Source organism: Miscanthus floridulus, chromosome 5, assembly GCF_019320115.1.
Source record: "Miscanthus floridulus cultivar M001 chromosome 5, ASM1932011v1, whole genome shotgun sequence".
NCBI lineage: Eukaryota > Viridiplantae > Streptophyta > Magnoliopsida > Poales > Poaceae > Miscanthus > Miscanthus floridulus.
This window is the reverse complement of record NC_089584.1, coordinates 117654777-117674199: the sequence shown is the minus strand read 5'-3', so window position 1 is coordinate 117674199 and position 19423 is coordinate 117654777. Positions and strand designations below refer to the sequence as shown.

The 19423-nt window shown below is 44.8% G+C and overlaps 2 protein-coding genes across 4 annotated transcripts; both read left to right on the top strand.

The window, feature by feature from the left end:
* Nucleotides 1–592: 592 nt before the first annotated feature.
* Nucleotides 593–12421, top strand: LOC136450574 (homeobox protein HAZ1-like). 2 transcript variants are annotated; one of them, XM_066451072.1, is made up of 13 exons: nt 603–769; nt 2444–3875; nt 4451–4616; nt 4708–4831; nt 4918–5030; nt 5115–5271; nt 7608–7966; nt 8866–9135; nt 9249–9338; nt 9446–9784; nt 9894–10214; nt 10352–10441; nt 10530–12421. In XM_066451072.1, the coding sequence occupies exons 2-13, from the start codon at nt 2617–2619 to the stop codon at nt 12036–12038; spliced, it is 4797 nt and encodes a 1598-aa protein (XP_066307169.1). In that variant the 5' UTR covers nt 603–769; nt 2444–2616; the 3' UTR covers nt 12039–12421. The 2 variants fall into 2 exon arrangements, with proteins under 2 accessions (XP_066307170.1, XP_066307169.1); XM_066451073.1 differs by lacking the exon at nt 10530–12421 and having other exon boundaries at nt 593–769; nt 10311–10441.
* A 440-nt stretch (nt 12422–12861) lies between these two features.
* Nucleotides 12862–17266, top strand: LOC136453230 (dynamin-related protein 5A-like). Of its 2 annotated transcripts, none has more exons than XM_066453819.1 (8): nt 12862–13267; nt 13390–13581; nt 13707–13913; nt 14031–14459; nt 14554–14781; nt 14853–15048; nt 15697–16354; nt 16866–17266. In XM_066453819.1, exons 1-8 carry the CDS (start codon nt 12896–12898, stop codon nt 17050–17052), a joined length of 2469 nt encoding a protein of 822 aa, XP_066309916.1. In that variant the 5' UTR covers nt 12862–12895; the 3' UTR covers nt 17053–17266. The 2 variants fall into 2 exon arrangements, with proteins under 2 accessions (XP_066309916.1, XP_066309917.1); XM_066453820.1 differs by lacking the exon at nt 16866–17266 and adding an exon at nt 16490–16568.
* Nucleotides 17267–19423: the final 2157 nt, after the last annotated feature.

Sequence of the window (19423 nt, the reverse complement as noted above, 5' to 3'; positions counted from 1 at the left end):
TCCGATAAAACCCCATTAAGACTGGCATTATATGAAGAAAGGAGCGGTTTCATCATAATTAGTTTGGTAAAAAAAAGCTAAAAATGACTTTATGAAGCCGGTGCAAAAACTGTTCCTATAGCGCAGTGGTGAGCGCTCCCGTCGTGGAGGCCACCCACCCGTGTTCGAATCCCAGTTGTGGATCGGCCAGGTATGGCACCGAGGGTATTTCCCTATATTTGTTTCATGCAGGTCCTGGACACTCGCGTGACGCTACAATGGGATCACGACATGGCCGTCGTCTATGATGCTCGTGTGGCTTCAGTGATCTCCAGAAGTACATTTGAGGTGTATTAGTTGTAGCTTCTAGGAGTGTGTATATGTGTGGTGGTATGAGTGTGAACACAGATACTGCAACTTGTACGCTAAAAAAACTCAGCGAAATAAAACGGCGGAACTGTATCAAACGGCAGCAAACACGCCCTTATCCCCTCTGCCGTTCCGACAGAGTGGCGATCTGTTTTGGACGCCTTGATTGGACACGTGGCCTGCTACAGATGCAAATCAGTACCCAGGTCGCCAGGCGTGCTCCCGAGTCCAGAGTTCAGACCCGCGAGCTCACCGCTCAGCTTTCACGGTTCAGCCTTTTGTTCTCCGTTATTACTCCGGTCACCCCGTGAGGCGTGAGCTCTCCCTGTGTCTTGGCGACGACTGGGCGACCGACGACGAACCCGTAGGCCAGGGCCCCAGGTCCTCCTCTGGCCCTTCGCCGGCGACGAGCACCCGCCAGGTGTGCCCACCCCTTCTCTTCCCTTCCTACCAGTGGCGGATCTAGATAAGGGGCAAAGGGGGTGCTGACCTTGGATGCTGTTGCTGGATTTGCATCCTCCCTGAGCCGCTGGGGGCACCACCATGCCGCCGCTCAAGCCGCAGGCTTCCTTGCGCCTTCGCGGAGCTGGCTGTCGAGCGCAGGATCTCGCCGTCTGGGGGGTTGGGGGTCTCGATGAATATCGGCGATTGCTGGGGATTTTGGCAGGATTGGGGAGCACCGGAGTTCCTGTGGAAGACAAACGAGTAGCGCAAGGAAGCGAGGAGCGAGCGATGCTGGGATGCGCTGAATGACCTGGTGTGTGTTAGGGGTGTCCGGTTGGGCTTGGCCCTTTTTGGCTTGGGTTGTTGAGCATGCACAATGGGCGTGCTTAGCCAAAAAAAACCCTGAAATTTACTGATTTAGCTACTCTCTAAAATAGATTTGACAAAAAAAAAATACTAGAGTACTCCAACAGTATGTAAAACCTAGTGAGGTAGGCTATCCAAAAGTAGAGAGGGAATGAGGTGGGCTGGAGAGCTACTAAATTTGGAGAGTCATTTATAGAGGCTGTTGGAGACGTTTTTCCTTTAATAATAGCCAAATTTACCTTTAGAAAACGATTTGACTAATCTCTTGGAGATGCTCTTAGCACCAATGCTTAATGCAAGTTAAAAAGGTGGCTGAGCTTATCTAACCACCTGTTTGCACTGTAGGAATTAACTTCTATGCTGATGCTTAATGATTAACCATACTCTCTCTCCTTAAGCACCCATCTCTAAACACCATGAATTGTTAATGCCCAATGTTTCTTGGGCTGGACCTGGGCTGTAGCACCCCATCCGGGGGATCCAGATCCGCCGATGCCTCCTACTATGTGAAACCGAGCACCCAAACGCTAACCTAAGCTATTTGGTTAGCTGTGTTCAGATTTGATCTAAATAACAGGTGTTTACATGTATTATGCCTACTAACTTTGATTTCTTGCATAAATTATCAGGTGTACATGTGTGCACCCATGTCCTGTGCTCGCAAACCCCGACCTGCAAGCCCAATTTGCAAGCCCTACTAACTTTGATGTCTTAGTGGAGTAGTGGAACTCTAACCTGGTTAGTCTTGGTTAGCTGTGTGAAACTTGGAATGGAGGGTGTTGGTTTACATGTTATAGAATATCGTGTCAAAATCATCGTGCCAATGCATGCTGTGCCATGCATCACCTTTGCGGTATAAAGATCGTCCTAGTAAAACGGTGACATATTGCGTGCTAATTTTGATCAAGAAATGGATCTGTCTTGTTCTTAGATTAGCATCTCATGTTGGCGACATAAAGAATATGACATATGATATATTGTCTATCTGACTTATTTTTGACATTGAGATGAATATGTGCAGTTGCTGTGCTGCATATATTTAGTTTTGAACTGACTTATGTATATCGGTTGCTTGGGTTGTGTTCTCCACTTGTTGAATCCTGTGCTCCCTTGCATTATTACATTCATTTTCCCCTTAAGTTTTAGTTCTATTCTTTTGTGAGCCATGAAGAAAATAGGCCTTTTTCAAAGCAAGTACTGAGGACATGTGCATTAACGCAAGAACATTTTAAAATTTGTTGGCACTATTAATAAGCATATTCACATTTTTTTCCCATCACTGTAGGTGCTGACACATCTATTTTGACTGGACAACTTACCTTGTTAACGAAAGTTTCTCTGATATTCCGATGGCCTAGCAGTTACTGTGGAGGATGTTCATTTGTGTTTATCATTTACTTGGTCTTGTTCGGGACAACGACGACATTGGGAACAAGTGTACAGCAGACAAACAGTAAAATGGGAAGGAAAGGCTCAGAAGTGTCACCAAGTAACAGGTATCCCTTGAGGTCTGCGCATAGTAGTGGTAGAGTTCTTCGCTCTGCCTCAGCCAATGATAATAAGGACAGTGAGCCTCTGAATGCTGCTGCTGCTACCCAAGCCGCTGTGAAAAAAAGAAGTGGCAGTCAATTGGATAGTCTTAATAGCAGTGTCAGGTTGCTTCGCTCTTCATCAAAAAATAAGGACGAGGCATGTAGTGGGCCTCTAAATGACAGGATCCCTGACAAGCCAGCTGCAAATAAAAGAAAACATACCAGTCCCTCACAGGTGGGAAGTCCCAACAACAGTGTGAGGGTGCTTCGCTCTGCAATAAAAAATAAAGATGAGGCGTGCAGTGAGCCTCTAAGTGACAGGATCGCTGGTGAGCCAGCTGCAAATAAAAGAAAAAACGTCAATCCCTCAAAGCTGGGGAGTCCGAGCTGTGGTGTGAGGGTGCTTCGGTCTGGTTCAAAAGCTAAGGATGAGACATGTACCAAGCCTTTAAATGATAGCACTGTTGTTGAACTAGCTTCAAGTAAAAGGAAATGCAACAGTCCGTCAAAGGTGGGAAGTCCCAGCAATAGTGTCAGGGTGCTTCGATCTACATCAAAATATAAGAATGAGACATGTACTGAGCCTTTAAATGATAGTGATGCTGTTGAACCAGCTGCAAATAAAAGGAAAGGTGTCAGTCATTCAAAGGAGAGAAGTCCCAACAGCAGTGTCAGGGTGCTTTGCTCTGCCTCAAATAATAAGATTGAGGCATCTATTGATTCTCTAAATAATAGTACTGCTGGTCAACCAGCTGTGAAAAGAAGAAAAAGTGGCAATTCCTTCGAGGCAGGAAGCCCTGTGAGGAGTGCCAGGGTGCTTCGCTCTACCTCAGAAAGGAAGAATGAGGCATCTAGTGAGCCTTTAAATGATAGTGCTGCTGCTCAACCATCTGCGAGGAAAAGAAAAGGTGGGGCAATTTCAAAGACCGATAGTCCAAAGGTTGGTGTTAGGGTTCTTCGCTCTGCCTCAGGAAAGAAGAATGAGGCAAGTAGCGAGCCTGTAAATGATAGTACTTCTGCTGAACCAACTGTGACAAAAAGAAAAATTTGCAAGCCTTCAAAGGATCGCAGTCCCAAGAAGGACTACTTAAAAATTTGTCAAAGAGTTAGATATATTTTGAACCGAATGAACTATCAACAAACCTTTATTCAGGCTTATGCAAGTGAAGGTTGGAAAGGACAAAGGTTTGTCATCCAAACATGTTTCATATTGCTGTTCAGTTCCATTTTGTGCATTTTCCCCTTTTCTAGAATTAGCGTTTGATTTGGAGTATTTATTAGGTCACTTAATTCCAAAAAGGATAGAATTAGTTGGTACTAGGTAGGATACAATGTGTACAATATCCTCATATACTAAGTGTCTAACTCGGCTTTCTTTTTTATGTGTAACTGTTATTCCATATTTACTGTTTTTATTATTAGGGTGGTATGGCAAATACTCCCTCCGTTCCAAATTATTATACGTTTTGGCTTTTCTAGATACGTTGTTTTTGTTATGTATCTAGACATGGTGTATATCTAAGTGCATATCAAAAGCTATGTATCTAGAAAAAACAAAATGTCTTATAATTTGAAATGGAGGGAGTAGAACAGATCTTGGATCTTGGTTACATACTGGCTGCATTCAATGTTCCATATCTGCCTATAATATTTTGGGAATGTCTTGCAATTCACATTCCACTATGCATTTTTGTAATTCTATTAATAGACTTCAAGTGTGTCCTCTTGTCATGTACCGTGTTGATGGTATAAATGTGCAGTTTGGAAAAAATAAGACCTGAGAAGGAGCTTGAACGAGCCAAGGAAGAAATCCTCCAATGCAAGTTAAGAATCCGGGAAGCTTTTCGAAATATGGACTCTCTTTTATCCAAGGGGAAGCTTGAAGAATCTTTGTTTGATTCCGCAGGAGAAATTTCAAGCGAAGATGTAGGCAGTCTCATGTTATTCTTGGTATCTCACATTCTTATTTAAGCCTGGTTGTCAAATTAGTGCAGAGATAATTTGTTTCATCTTTCAGATATTTTGTGCCGTATGTGGTTCAAAGGATGTTACTTTACAAAACGACATCATTCTTTGTGATGGAGCCTGTGACAGAGGATTCCACCAGAACTGTTTGAACCCTCCTTTGCTAACTGAAGATAGTAATATCCACTACATCTTTTGGTTTCCCTATGTTCTCAAATCATCATTGCATATGTTGCTCATTTATAATTGTTTTTATTTGTAGTACCTCCGGGGGATGAAGGATGGCTTTGCCCTGCATGTGTGTGCAAAGCAGACTCTATAGATGCACTAAATGAACTTCAAGGAAGCAAGCTCTCTATTCATGACTCATGGGAGGTAAAAACCTACGAAGTACCTGTAGAACGGAGATAAATGAGGCTAAATTAAATTCCAACATGATGCTGCCTTTAATCTCTGCAGAAAGTTTTTCCTGAGGCAGCTTCAATTGCCAATGGTTCTAAACAAGTTGATGCTTCTGATCTGCTGCCGGATCATATAAAGGACAGTGACAACCTTGCATTGGCTGAAGGGCATATGGTGAATGAAGTCAGGTTTTCTGCAGAGGATGACAGCAAAGGTCAGATTCTGATGTCTTAGATTTCATCACCTTGTTTGAGCATTCCAAACCTTTTAAAAACAGGTCTGTTCCCTCTATTCAAGGTTGTTAGGATTAGGATCGTTTTTTGCCTGGCAATATCAGATTACATCGTAGAATTGGATTGTAGTATGGGATCCTATTGGACTTTACGATATATATATTTTTAATGAAAGATTTGTGATATGGGCCTGATTGGCACAGCTTAAACTTTTCTATTAGCTAGCTTTTGATAGTTTACTACAACAACTACTTGTTAGAAAGCTGCTAAATGCAAAGGAGAAGATGTCCCGTTGTGGCAGCTTGCTGGCTTTTCCTCCTATGGGGCCCACATGTCATGGAGAGGGAGAAATATCTTCCTTGTTGTCATGCCAAATAAGGAGGTCGTAATCAGCCTCGTCGGAGGAGAGCTCAGGCAGAGGTAGCTTGGTCCAGTGGATCTTAGCTGAGGGAATCTCTGCTCAGGCCTCGTGATAAGCCCATCCCTCATCTTTGCTTGTGGCCCTTGAGCCAAAGGAGAAAAAGCTGGGGGCGCCAGAACCTCCATGGTCCACGCCTCCAAAATCGGTGAGGTGGACATAGGGGTGGCTTGGATGGAGGGAACGACGTGGATGTGGAAAATCGTAGGCAGACTGGCAGAAGAGTTGCGTGCGGGAGGAAAAAGCTGGTCTCCCGCCGCTGCCCAGAAAAGCTGGCATCCAGTTCATTATTCAGACTGACAAGTTGTATTAGGCACGAATGCTAGTTTGAGAGCTTGGTTGATGGGTGTGTGTGGTTTTGCAAGGGTTGTTACACCCCCCCCCCCCCCCCCTTTTTCTTCTTAATACATATGCAGCTCTCCTGCACGCTCGAGAAAAAAAGTTCATTCTTCATAAGCTCTACTTTTTAAGCGCGTGTTTGGCACCTGTTGTGGCTTAAAAAAAAGTAAAAGCTGAAAGCTTGTGCGCCAAACATAGTTGTTAAGGCGTCGCTATACCGACGCCATATCGCCGTGGCGTTTTTCCGGCTCTCGCCACGGCTCCGGCGTGTATGGCGTCCGCCATAGCGCCGTGGCGTTCCCGTGGCGCCGATTTGGCGTCCTGTGGCGCCTTTGTGCGCTGTGGCGGGCGCAATAGACGGTGAGGGTGAGGGTGAGGCCGTGAGGGTACCTGTAGGGGCCGTGCGCCGTCGACGATCCAGCGGAGGTGGGAGGGGAGAGGGAGGTGCGTACGCAGGGTCGCCAGCCGGTGTGCGGAGGACGGAGGCGAGGGCGCCAGGTGACTGGCGAGAGGCGGGAGGAGGAGCCGCTGACGCCGCCGCCGAGCCTGGGACTGCCCCGCCGTCGCTGAGAGCCCGAGCCTGAGCGCCGCCTCCGTCGCCTTCATGCCGAGCGCGAGTGGGGGAGGGAGCAGAAGATGGAGCGGCGGCGCTGCGAGGAAGATAAGAAACGGCGGCGGCTATCAGGCTGTGTGCCTTAGTGCTAGGGTAAAGACTATGCGGCGGTGCGTGGGCTTTTTTAGATGGGCCACTAAATAAAAGCCCATACCATCTCTTTTCCTTTTCATTTCTTTTTTCTTTCTTACATATTTTGACAAATTAGCACATAATCTATATATTTATATATCTACAATAACATATTTACCTGCGATTTCGTGAAGCCACATCGATCTCCATTATCCTCTATTGATCCCCATGTACTTGTAATTAAAATTCCTTGCTACATTTACATTGCTATTTTGATTTGCTAATATTGTAGACTATACCTTTTAAGCTACATTTGCATTACCATTTGTCAATATAATTTCCTAATATCCTAGACTATAATGTATGTATTCGCCACGCCGATGTGTGTATGGCGTCGCCACGCCGCGCGCCATAGACGCTGTAAAGGTGTGAAGGTGGTGGGTCGCTGCGCCTCGCCACGCCGCCGTAAAAACTATGGCGCCAAACAGGACCTATGTTATCAAAGATTGAAGCCTATAGTATTAATTAGTTTACTTGACTTGTTGTAAATTTATGTGAATTCGTTGACATTTATTTTCAATCCACCTTGACTTTAAATAATATGCTATCACAAGCAACTAATCATGTAATGTAAAAATTCATTTAGATCAATTATTATGTAGGATCTTAGGAATTAGGATCATGATCCTATGTAAGATCTAAGATCCTACCGAACTTATAGGATCGTATGGAACTTTCATATAGGATCGGGGTACTATGAAATTCAAGAGCCATAGTGGGATGGGATGGGCTCTTTTCAGCTTGGTAGGATCTATCATAAGATTCTAGGATGAACTGGGATACTAACGACCGTGCTTCCAATGATGCAAGTACAGCGGATGACCTTGGCTTGCCTTCGGAGGACTCAGGGGATGGTGACTTCGATCCAGCAGGTCCAGATTCTAGTGAAGACCAAAAAGATGGATTGAACTCAGAAGTGTCAGATTTCACATCTGACTCTGATGATTTTTGTGTGGAGATTGCTAAATCTTGCGGCCAGGATGAAGTCTCGGAATCTCCATTATCAAATGTGATAAAACGTACTGATAGAATGAAACTCAGGGCCGCCGATAACTGCTCTAATGAACAAAACCACAATCACGCATTTATGGACATGAAACTAGATCAAGACATGGTGCTACCAGTTTCAAGCAGGCGGCAGGTTGAACGGTTGGATTACAAAAAACTATATGATGTATGTATGCCATCTCTCTCTCATTTTCCCCGTACCATGAATACATGTTTTCTGTATCCGATGTTTCCTACTTCTTGTTAAGCACTAATATGAATAATTTAAGTCCTAGTTTAACAATATAAGAGATAGGAAAGGTAAGAATGCAACCCTTTTTCATCCAGTAAACATCAAATGCTTATCTTTGTTTCATAATTGAATGTAGTCAAAATAGAAAGGTTGGGAGCAAGCAACCTTGGTCTCTTTGCCATATATACAACACAAATCTCTTTTCCCCTTTTCCATCTATTTCTCTCCTGTGTTTCTTTTCTAGTAGCAGCAAGAGCGAAAGCCAATGCTTCTGACAAAAGAGAAAAATCAGATTATGTCTGGCTCATCATGCTATTTGTATTAATGATTGCAAAACTTCATTTTTCTATATGCCTGCAGACCTTCAAGCAGAAAGATGCAGCCCCTATCTTATGTTATACACATGGTGGAAATATTTCCATATCATTAAGGGAAAAATGCTTCAAGCAATTAAAACTAGGCCATTTTTCTTAATATAATGATACACTGCATGTTCGAGAAAATAAAATTAAAAGTAGGCCATGCTGTCAAGCATTCATGCATAGAAAATGGCACTTAACTGAAGACAATCAAAGCCTTTTTATTCGCAAGCAAGTTGTAGTCGTCTAGAGATGAAAACCAACAAATAAATAACAAGGTAAAAAAGCACAAAAAAGAGTAAATGGAAATAGTGATAGGGGTAGTAACATTCATAATTTATTTGTCATTGGAATTCCATCTTTAGTGAAGCAATCAGCTTATGACTTATACTAAAACCACATTGCACACAAAAGTATGCTCTATCCTTATCCCTTTCTCTAATCTCTTTCATTTATTGCATTGGTAATACAAAGGAGGCACATGGGAAAGAATCATCTAATTCAAGTGATGACGAAGAGTGGTCTGGAAAAGAACTATTAGAAGGCAGTGAAACAGATTCACTTGGCGAGCGACTTCATCCTGTAAAACGGTGCTCTAGAAGAGCACCAGCAGGGCAGCAGAATAATGAGCATACACCACAGAGGGAGCGGCTTCATGGTTCTGAAAGTGAGCAGAAAACTGAAATTCTTCGCTCCAATGGCGGCTATAGCACAGGACGGAAGTTTGGTCCTGTAGTTACCCAGGTATAGAAAATTTTTAAACATGTCGTGTTAGCTATCTGGAGTTTAGTGTTAACAAGTTGAACCAATTAATCATGACTTGAGATCAGTTATGCCATTGACACTATCTCTTGCAGAAATTGAAGGTACATTTTGAGAAAGATCCATATCCTAGCCGTGAAACGAAAGAGAATCTATCAGAAGAACTAGGCTTGACATTTAATCAGGTACTAAATTCTGCATTTGCTCTCCCTCCCAAGAATTTTCTGCTGTGCCATGCGCTTGTTGGAGTTTAGTTATACTTCTTCTTCCTTAATAGAGTTTCTGTTATCAGGTCTCCAGATGGTTCTCTAGTACTCGTCACTATTTAAGGGTTGCTTCTGCCAAAAAAGAAATGCATCCTGATGGCCATACTAGTGAGAATAATGATAGCACAACTGTAGATAGCATGCAAGCAAGACAACCCAATGCTGGGGTGATGGAAAAGTTGACTAGGGATAGAAATGACATTGTTCCTGAGACACTGATGGCGCAGAACAATCTTAACCAAGGGGTGATGGAAAAATTGATTAGGGATAGAAATGACAATGTTCCTGAGGAACCGGTGGTGCAGAGCAATCTTAACCAATGTAATATTGAAGAAATCCCGCTTTCTGGAACAGAAATTGAGATGGTAGGTTTTGATAGTGAGTCTATTCATTTAGAAATAGAAAATGAACTTTTGAATCCATGCCTTAGCTTTACTCATCACCCTTCCATTTGTTTCATGTGCAATTGTAAAGGAGTCTTACGGACAAGAAGCATCTGACTCGAGTGATGAAGAGTGGTCCCCACTTAGCACACCACGAAAAACAAGATTACAAAGCAATGAAAAAGCATCAGTTACTGAATCACCACGCTCTACAAAACGGTGTTCCAGAAGAGCAGCTAGGGAGCAGAATAATGAACATACTCAGAGCGAGCAGCTTCATGGTTCTGCAAGTGAGCAGCAAACTAGAGAGCAGCTTCATGGTTCTGCAAGTGAGCAGCGAACTGAAGCTCTTTGCTCCAATGTCAGCAGTGGCAAAGCCTCAAAATATCATTTTGGCCCTATAGTTAGTCAGGTATATAATACATCTCTCCTTTTAGTATAGTTATAATTATTATCCAATTTTTATTGGAATCACTTTGTGCTAACAAACCAGTCCAATTAATTGTAGTCTGATATAGATTACATTGTTGACACTGCATTTTCTTGCAGAAGCTGAAGGAACATTTTGAAAAAGATCCATATCCTTGTCGTGCAACAAAAGAGAGTCTGGCGCAAGAGCTAGGACTGACATTTAATCAGGTATTACTGCCACCCTAAAGAATTTTATTCTACATTCTTATTGGGCTGTTATTGTTCCCTTTTGTCTTAATATAGTTTCTTCTAACAGATCAGTAAGTGGTTCTCTGCTACTCGTCATTATTCAAGAGATGCTGTTGCCAAGAACCAAAAACATCCGGGAGAAAAGACTACTGAGAATAATAATAGCGCAACCTTTGATGGCACACAAGTAATTGAACCCAGTGTTGGGTTGATAGATAAACCAACTGCAGATATAAATGACATGATTTCTGAAAAATTGATGGTCCAAATTAATCTTAACGAAGGCATTGAAGAAGATATCCCACCGAGCCAATGTACCAGGTGTGAAGAGGAAGTAACTATGACTCCAGCTGCCATCTCAAGGGAAGCTGGTCCTCCAGGATATGGTCCTGGAGAAAACTTTCTTCAGGTCAGTTCAAGGAATACTAGCTGTGAGCAGAGTGTGATAATGGCTCCTACCGCTATCGCAAGAGAAGTTAGTCCACCAGGATATGCGCCTGGAGATAACCAGGGCAGTGGGGCTCCATGGAATACAAGCTGTGAGCGAAGACTGTTTATGAGTCCTGCGGCCAGCTCAAGAGAAGTCGGACCTCCAGGATATGGGCCTGAAGAAAACCGAGGCAGTGGCATTTCCTGGAATACAAGCAGTGAGCAAATATTGTTTATGAGTCCTACAACCATCTCAAGAGAACTTGGTCCATCAGGATATGGGCCTGGAGAAAACCAGCGCTGTAGCACTTCATGGAATACAAGCTGCGAGTCGGGAGTATTTATGAGTCCTGTGACCACCTCAAGAGAAGACGGTCCACCAGGATATGGGCCTGGAGAAAACCAGGAGAATGACAGTACGAGCTGCGAGTTGAGAATGTTTACAAGTCCTACAACCATCTCCAGAGAAGTTGCCCCACCAGGATATGAGCTTACTGGAAAAAACAAGGGCAACAGCGCTTCGTGGACTACGAATTACCAGCAGGGAGTGTTTATGAGCCCCAAAACCATCTCAAGAGAAGCCTGTCCTCCAGGATTTGGGTCTGGAGAGAACCAGGGCAACGAGACTCCATGGTATATGAGCAGCAAACAGAGAGCGTTTACGAGTCCATCATTTACGAGTCCTACAACCATCTCGAGAGAAGTAGGCCCGCCAGGGTATGGACAGGGAAATCAGGGCAATGGTGCTTCTTGGAATACGAGTTATGAGCAGGGAGTGTTTATGAGTCCTACAGACATCTCAAGAGAAGTCGGTCCGCCAGGATACAGGCCTGGGGAAAATCAGGGCAATATCACTTCGTGGATTTCGACCAACAAGCCGAGAATGTTTACAGGTCCTTCAACCATCTCGAGCCAAGTCGGCCTGCCAGGATATAGCCCTGTAGGAATCCAGGGAACTGGTGGCTCAAGGAGTATGAACTTGGAAGCCTTTCCACCAGGATATGGACCTGGAGAAAACCAGCGCGGTGGTGCTTCAGGGAGTGTCATAAGCCCCCAAGCTCGGTCTGTGGAGAGTGTAGAATTTTCAGACGAGGCTAGAAAAAAGGCTATACAGCGGGAGCTGAGACGGCGGCAGAAGTTCAGGTGATGCCGTGATGTGAACTTTTGATCCTGCGCATCGAATTTTGACAACAGATTACTTTCAGACTATACATATCCAGTCTTGATGGCTGAATGAGTGACGACCTTAGTTGTCGAGAAGCAAAACCCCTTGTTGTTGCAGCAGCTGTGTATGTGTTTCTTTTAGATACTTGCTTGGCTTGTCAAGAATTTCTTATGTGGACCTCTTCAACGTGCTGTGAATTTGTGCAGTTGCCTTTCTTCTGCATGAGAGGCCATGGTATCTGGGTTGCACGGCATGCAATTTGTTGACATTGCTACAAGGGTCAGACAATACTGACCCAGGAACACCTACCTTGCGTTGTGCTTTGTGTACGATAAAGTTTGATGATCCCTTAAAGGGAGTTGTTATATTTCAGATGTCTAAATTTTTACAAGTCTTGAGACAAAAATCTTACAAAAGCAACTAAAAGGATAACTCACAAAAATCTTACGCGAGCAACTAGTACAATTAAAAGGATAGCTCATAAGAGATCTATAGCTAAACAATGACAAAATTGAATGTTGTCTGAACCAAAAAAAAAATCAGGCACATATAGGAAAAGTGCCGTTTTTAACGTGGACGTTGATTTAACACATCATCGTCAATTCTATGATTCTATACAACGGTTCTGAAGCCGCATTTTTACCGATGGGGCTAATTGGGCTGTACAACTCCGTGACAGAACAGCCCAGCCCATCTGATCCATTAATAGTTTCTCAAAAAAAAAAAACTGATCCATACCCTTAATATAACGGCTATCCCGAACCCGAACGGCTCCCATCCCATCTGATCGATCCCTCGCCGCATTTCAAATTCTTCCCCAAGTGCTGCCGGTCGCACCCATGGCGGCCAGCTCCCTCTCGTCCCCGGCGGCCAGCCGGACGCCGAACCTGAAATCGGCGCCGGCGCCGTCACCATCCCCATCCACCCGACGGCCGGCAGCAGATGCGGCGTCGGCGGCGGCCGCGGCGGACTCGAAGGCACGGTTCGAGGCTTACAACCGGCTGCAGGCGGCGGCGGTGGCGTTCGGCGAGAAGCTCCCCATCCCGGAGATAGTGGCGATAGGAGGCCAGTCGGATGGGAAGAGCTCCCTCCTGGAGGCGCTACTTGGCTTCCGCTTCAACGTCCGCGAGGTTGAGATGGGCACCCGCCGTCCTCTCGTCCTCCAGATGGTCCACGACCCAACCGCCCTCGAGCCCAGATGCCGATTCCAGGTGCGTGTGCGCCGATTCCTCTCCTAGGTTTTCTCCCGTTGCTTCTCCCAGATCGAGTCTAGTAATGAATGTGAACTCGACGAGCGGTTGTTTGACGTGGTTTGTTGTGCGGCGCGTTGCAGGAGGAGGATTCCGAGGAGTACGGGAGCCCGATGGTGATGGCTACGGCCATCGCCGACCTCATCAAGCAGCGGACTGAATCACACCTCCGGAAGATCCAGGCCGCTGTCTCATCCAAGCCCATCGTCATGAGGGCTGAGTACGCCCACTGCCCCAACCTCACAATCATCGACACCCCAGGTTTCGTGCTTAAGGTACAGAGGTGAACTTGGGGCTTCTTAGTTCTCAGACGTCAGTGATGGTGTTGGTCCGACCTCGTCTGGAAAAAGTGATGGTGTTGGTCAGCTGTCCGACTGATGTTATTGTTTGCTTGCTGCAGGCTAAGCGAGGCGAGCCAGAGAGCACACCGGATGAGATACGGTCGATGGTGAAGTCACTCGCGACCCCTCCCCACCGCCTCGTTCTGTTCCTCCAGCAAAGCAGCGTTGAATGGTGCTCATCGATCTGGCTCGACACGCTTAAAGAGATTGATCCCACTTTCAGGCGCACCATGATAGTCATCTCCAAGTTTGACAACCGCCTCAAGGTATGCCGTAGAACAATGCGCAATTGGTACTTGAGCTTGGCTTGTCTTCACTCTTCAGTGCGAACAAGTTGTGTCATTGTGTCTTACGAAAATGTCATTGTTCTTGGTCATTTGAAGGAATTCACGGAGAGGTGGGAGGTCGATACCTTCTTGAGTGCAAGTGGCTACCTTGGGGATAATATCCACCCGTTCTTCGTGGCTCTTCCAAAGGACCGTGGAACAATTTCCAATGAGGAGTTCCGCAGGCAGATCTGTCAGGTTGATATTGATGTGCTACGTCACTTGCAAGATAATGTGAAAGGGGGTTTCAATGAAGAGAAATATGGATCATACATTGGGTTCAGCTGCCTCAGGAGGTACCTCGAATCTGAACTTCAGAAGAGGTACAAAGAAGCAGCTCCAGCTACCCTGGCATTGTTAGAGCAGAGGTGCACTGAAGTCTCAATGGACCTAACGAGACTAGATTCCAAACTACAAGCAACGTCTGATGTCTCTCATCTCCGGAGATCGGCAATGCTTCATGCAGCTTCTATTTGCACACACTTGGTATTACAAACACAATGCAACTTATGAACATTCTCGTTTATGTTGCTAACACTTGATGGACTTCAACTAATTGAATTTCATTTTGGTATCAAAGCATGCATTACTTGATGGAGCTGCTGATCCAGCTCCAGAAATATGGGGGAAAACTACTGAGGAGGAACAAATGCATAGTGGTATTGGCAGCTGGCCTGGCATTAATATGCCTGTAAAACCTGCCAACTCCAGCCTTAAGCTGTATGGTGGTGCAGCTTTTGAGAGAGTAATGCATGAATTTCGCTGTGCAACATATTCAATGGAATGCCCACAAGTGTCAAGGGAGAAGGTACTCTTTAGCCTGGAACCATACACACACACAATTTATTGGGAGAATTACTTATATACTTGTGTCACTAGGTTGCGAACATACTACTTGCCCATGCTGGAAGAGGTGGAAGCAGTAGGTTGATTGAGGCAGCAGCTGAGATAGCTCGTGCAGCTGCACGATCATGGCTTGCTCCTCTTATTGATACTGCATGTGACCGGCTTGCATTTGTCCTACAAAGTCTGTTTGATCTTGCTATGGAGCGCAACCGCAGTAAGGACTCACAATGTAAGAGCTCGACCTTGCTATTCATGCTGGTTCATCTTGCTTTCTACATTTGCCTGGGTATCATTTGGTTCATAGTGAAGTAAATTATCACTGTTTAGTTAGTATGTAGCTTATATTTTGTTCAACGTGTTCGTCAAAAGGTAGGTATGGATTGCATTTTTCTCTACCACATATTTAGTCATCTGCATTCCCCAACTTCAGATTATTCACACTTTTGCTATGACTATTGATCAATTTTCTATAACAGCATGGGTATTTACTGGCGAGCTACTTATTTCCCTGCATTTTAATTTAAGATGGATCAATTGCAGTGTTACTGTTTCCAAGCTTTAAGCCACCATGTCCTGTCAGTTTTTACATTACTTTGTACTTCCACCATTTGCTAAAATGTTTTTTCCCTTTTTTTTTGGGGGGGGGGGGGGGGGGGGGGGGGGGGGGGGGTGGGGGTTGTAACAGAAAATCAAAATGTTGAAGATATAAGCCAGCATGCCCTGTCAGTTTTTACATTGTCAGCACTATTACTTTGTACTTTCACCATTTTTTAAGATATAAGCCACCATGTCCTGTCAGGTTTTACATTGTCAGCACTAAGTGGTATTATTACTTTGTACTTTCACCATTTGCTAAATGTTTTTTTGGGGGTAACAGATCATCAAAATGTTGAAGATATGGATAGTTATGTTGGCTTTCTTGCTGCTCTCCGGTGCTCATATTATAAGTTTGTCAAAGAATTGTCCAAGCAATGCAAGCAGATAGTGCGTCATCACCTTGATTCAGTTACGAGCCCCTACTCCCATATTTGCTATGACAACGACTTTCTGAGTGGTGTTGGATCTGTAGCAAACTCCATGAGTAGGTTTAATCACTTTACTGGAGTTACATCCTTTGATCTAGCAGACAGTGGATCAGCATTAGAGGAAGCTCAGGAGAACTTGCCTCCAAGAGATCAGCAGCATATGACACCGCCTAATAAAGGGAATGAGTCAAAGGAGGTTCTCAGAGAAAGCCAGCTAACAGTACCTGAGACACCTTCTCCTGATCTGCCATCTGATATACATGGTGGTAAGAAGAAAGATAATGGGATCCCAAATGATGGCGGCCCAAGGAAAAGACAAGCAAGGATGGCAGCATATACAAACAGAAATCACCATAACAGTATGATTAGTGCTGATGACATGGGCTCGAAGTCAGGGTCATCATACTCCACCATATGCGCAATATCTGCTCAATATTTTGCCAAAATGCGAGAAGTCCTGATTGAAAGAAATGTTCCCTCTGCATTGAACTCTGGATTCTTAACACCATGGTATGTTCAAACTGATATTTATGCCATACTTGTTACTCTTTCTGCTTTGTTCAGTTAGTGAGTTTACTTTATAACATACATATTGAAGTTGATGTTTTCAGCTACTTGACCACATCTACTGACACTAATTTCCAGATCACCTGTCACTGAACTCACAACAGATTTTGTCAACTGGCTGACCGCATGATCATATTCACCATGAGTAACCAGTAACACTACGGAACCAATTGATCGCATATGAATCAAACACTATCACAAAATAGAAATTTTCAGTCTACTGATGTCCATGAAAGTTGCATTTTAACTATTCTTGGCACTAAATAGTTTGATTTGCAAGACTAGATTTGGACTGCCTGAATCAATTTTCGGTATAGCTGCTAGCACATCTAGTAGGTCTGTAGTTTGTCCAGTATCAGTTTGCTAGCAGGTTGTAGCCATCATTACATACACATGCCTGCCCCAATATGTTTGAAGTTATTTCTGACGTGTTTCTTCCACTGGTGAAATGCAGCCGTGAAAGGTTATTTCTGGCACTTGGCTTTGAGCTATTCGCTGTGAGTGATGACAAGTTCATGGACATGTTTGTCGCCCCTGGGGCAGTTGATGCTATCCAGAATGAGCGCCAATCTCTTCTCAAACGTAAGAAGATTTTGCTGTCCTGTTTGAACGAGTTTAAGAACATATCCCGGGCTCTGTAATGATGATCTTTCCGGAGTGTCTCCTCAGGCTTGTTGCGATGGCCCATTCTTCTTTATCCCCATTCTCATGTATCTTTCTTGGCATAACCTATTTTCTTGTTGTCTGTACCACTCTGTGTCAAGTTTCTTGTTGACAAGTTCTGTATCACTTACATTTGTTCAGAATCAATACTTGATATTATTGATTATGGTCGACAAATCGAATACAAAACTATTGACTTAGAGTTCTGATCTCATCAGTTTGGGCACAGGCCCTGCGAAACTTTATATACAAATATCTAAAGATGCAGCACTATTAGTATAAACATTGTGCCTTTTTCAACAGTGGTGTATACATTCAGCCTGAGCATATGTTGTGCGTTTGTCCTGTTTCTTTATTACTTGGAAGTTGGTTGTGTGAGCGCACCATTGAAAACCGATTCAACAGGTGCTGGTATCTGAGGTAAACAGGCAAGGCAAAGTGTGTTTTGATTCACATCACACCTAATAAAAGTGAGAAAATAGTCCGTTGTTGGTTGCAGGTGACGGCTCCATGTATCCATCTGACCATATTTTTCAGCTGCCATCCTGTCATCTGCATGAAAAAAACATCTGGTGTCACGCAACTTATTCAGCCCTTGTTTAGTTCCATGAATTTAGATTTTGGGGCTACTGTAGCACGTTCGTTTTTATTTGGCAAATAGTGTTCAAACATGGATTAATTAGGCTCAAAACGTTCGTCTCGCAATTTCCCACCAAACTGTGCAATTAGTTTTTCTTTTCGTCTACATTTAATGCTCCATGCACAGGCCGCAAACATTCGATGTGACAGGTACTGTAGCAACTTTTTGGAAGTTGGGATGGAACTAAACAAGGGCTCAGCTTTCGTTCCCATTTCTCTGTCATGCTTCCCACTTTACGCCTTTACCCCGCCTGTATGTACAGTTCACTCATTATAGCGACTTGCCTCGTTGCTATTAAAGTCGGTTGATAAGCCGGCTGAAGTTGTTTTGTTGTGGGAGAAAAATACTGTAGATTCTAGCTGATAAGCCGGCTGATAAATTCAAGCAAACAGGGACCACCTGACCCCACCCACTTGCTGCTCTGAAAGTTTTGGCAGGCCTCTAGAGTGTGTTCACGTGTCATATCGCGTTGTACATAGTACCAGCCTCTAGTTGTCCGTCCCTTGATGCTTTTGGCCATTTGCTTTGTCATTTCTCTTCAAACCAAACCATGGAAATCTCCGCACTGCCGCAGCAGAACACCAGTCTAGAAGAAGGTTATGTACCTTTCAGAAGGAATGTCCTGTAGGGCATCTCGAGCAAGTGGTCTCTCTCTCCCTCCCTGGCTATATTTGCTGAGGGTCGTCAAAGCATGGTGGCCAGTCCTGTTCCGCCATGTTCGCAGGGCATGGGATTCAAGTTGCTATCATGCTACTGCTATGTTGCTATCACGCTACTGCTATGTGTTCCCCCAAAATGCCACGAGTGTCCCTCCAGTCCTCCACTGGCACAATGCTACTTGGTGCTGATGGTGAGCCCTGACTCCCAACCGTGGGGGACAGAGAGCATATATAACCAAAGGACAGAAGAACTGGTGCTGGATCGCCCCAACCCACCATTTCGCCGGCGGGCGCCGCACCAGATCCAGATGGGCATCTCGCGATCGATCTGGTCCTCCGCTTGTGCGGTGGTGCTGTGGTCCATGACAAGTGCGAGGATGGAACTGGAACCGAACCGGAACGCCAGGGGACGTACTGGGGAGTGAGTCAGCACTCAGCAGTCGACTGTGGGAGGCGTACCGTACCATCCATGTTGGGTGGTCTTGTTTGGGGACACTGATCGATCGAAGAGCACAGGCCCATGTTACTCCACTCCGCTACAGACTGTATGTATGTGTGCATCTTGGTGGTGGCTGTTCGACCCCATCGAGTCATAACGGCACTTGGTAGATCTCTCCAAAATGGAAAGTTGTGTAGCGTGGGGGCTAGCTGAGAGTGACAGCAGGTGTGGTCTGGAGCGATGGCTTTGTCATGGTCACTGGTAGATGTGGATTTGGCCGGGAAGTGTGGCTGCACACTTAATTTGTTGGTCAAAGAAAGAAGGTCTAGTGGCCCCGCTCCAGACGCAGAAACGCCAGAGCTAACAACGGCAATTTCCCTCCTCCTACCACCAGAGACCAAAGACGACTAGTCGCTCACCATGAATGAACGCCAAAGTTCCCCATGCCGTGATGGTGCGTGATCTATGGGCACGCCAGAAATGCATATAGAAGGAAATGTGCTTGCGCATTTACATGCAACCAACCACACTGGCAAAACGATCACTTGGAACCAATCTGCAATTGGCAGATGAGATGCAGCGCCGGTCACGGTATCTCCGTAGGAGCGCAC

Excerpts from the sequence above, each read along its gene's own strand:
- LOC136450574 (XM_066451072.1), top strand. The coding sequence starts at position 2,617 with ATGGGAAGGAAAGGCTCAGAAGTGTCACCAAGTAACAGGTATCCCTTG. Across the intron at positions 3,876-4,450 it reads GAAGGTTGGAAAGGACAAAG|TTTGGAAAAAATAAGACCTG; the intron begins GTTTGTCATCCA and ends ATAAATGTGCAG. Across the intron at positions 9,136-9,248 it reads TTGGTCCTGTAGTTACCCAG|AAATTGAAGGTACATTTTGA; the intron begins GTATAGAAAATT and ends TATCTCTTGCAG.
- LOC136453230 (XM_066453819.1), top strand. The coding sequence starts at position 12,896 with ATGGCGGCCAGCTCCCTCTCGTCCCCGGCGGCCAGCCGGACGCCGAAC. Across the intron at positions 14,460-14,553 it reads CTTCTATTTGCACACACTTG|CATGCATTACTTGATGGAGC; the intron begins GTATTACAAACA and ends TTGGTATCAAAG. Across the intron at positions 14,782-14,852 it reads CACAAGTGTCAAGGGAGAAG|GTTGCGAACATACTACTTGC; the intron begins GTACTCTTTAGC and ends TTGTGTCACTAG.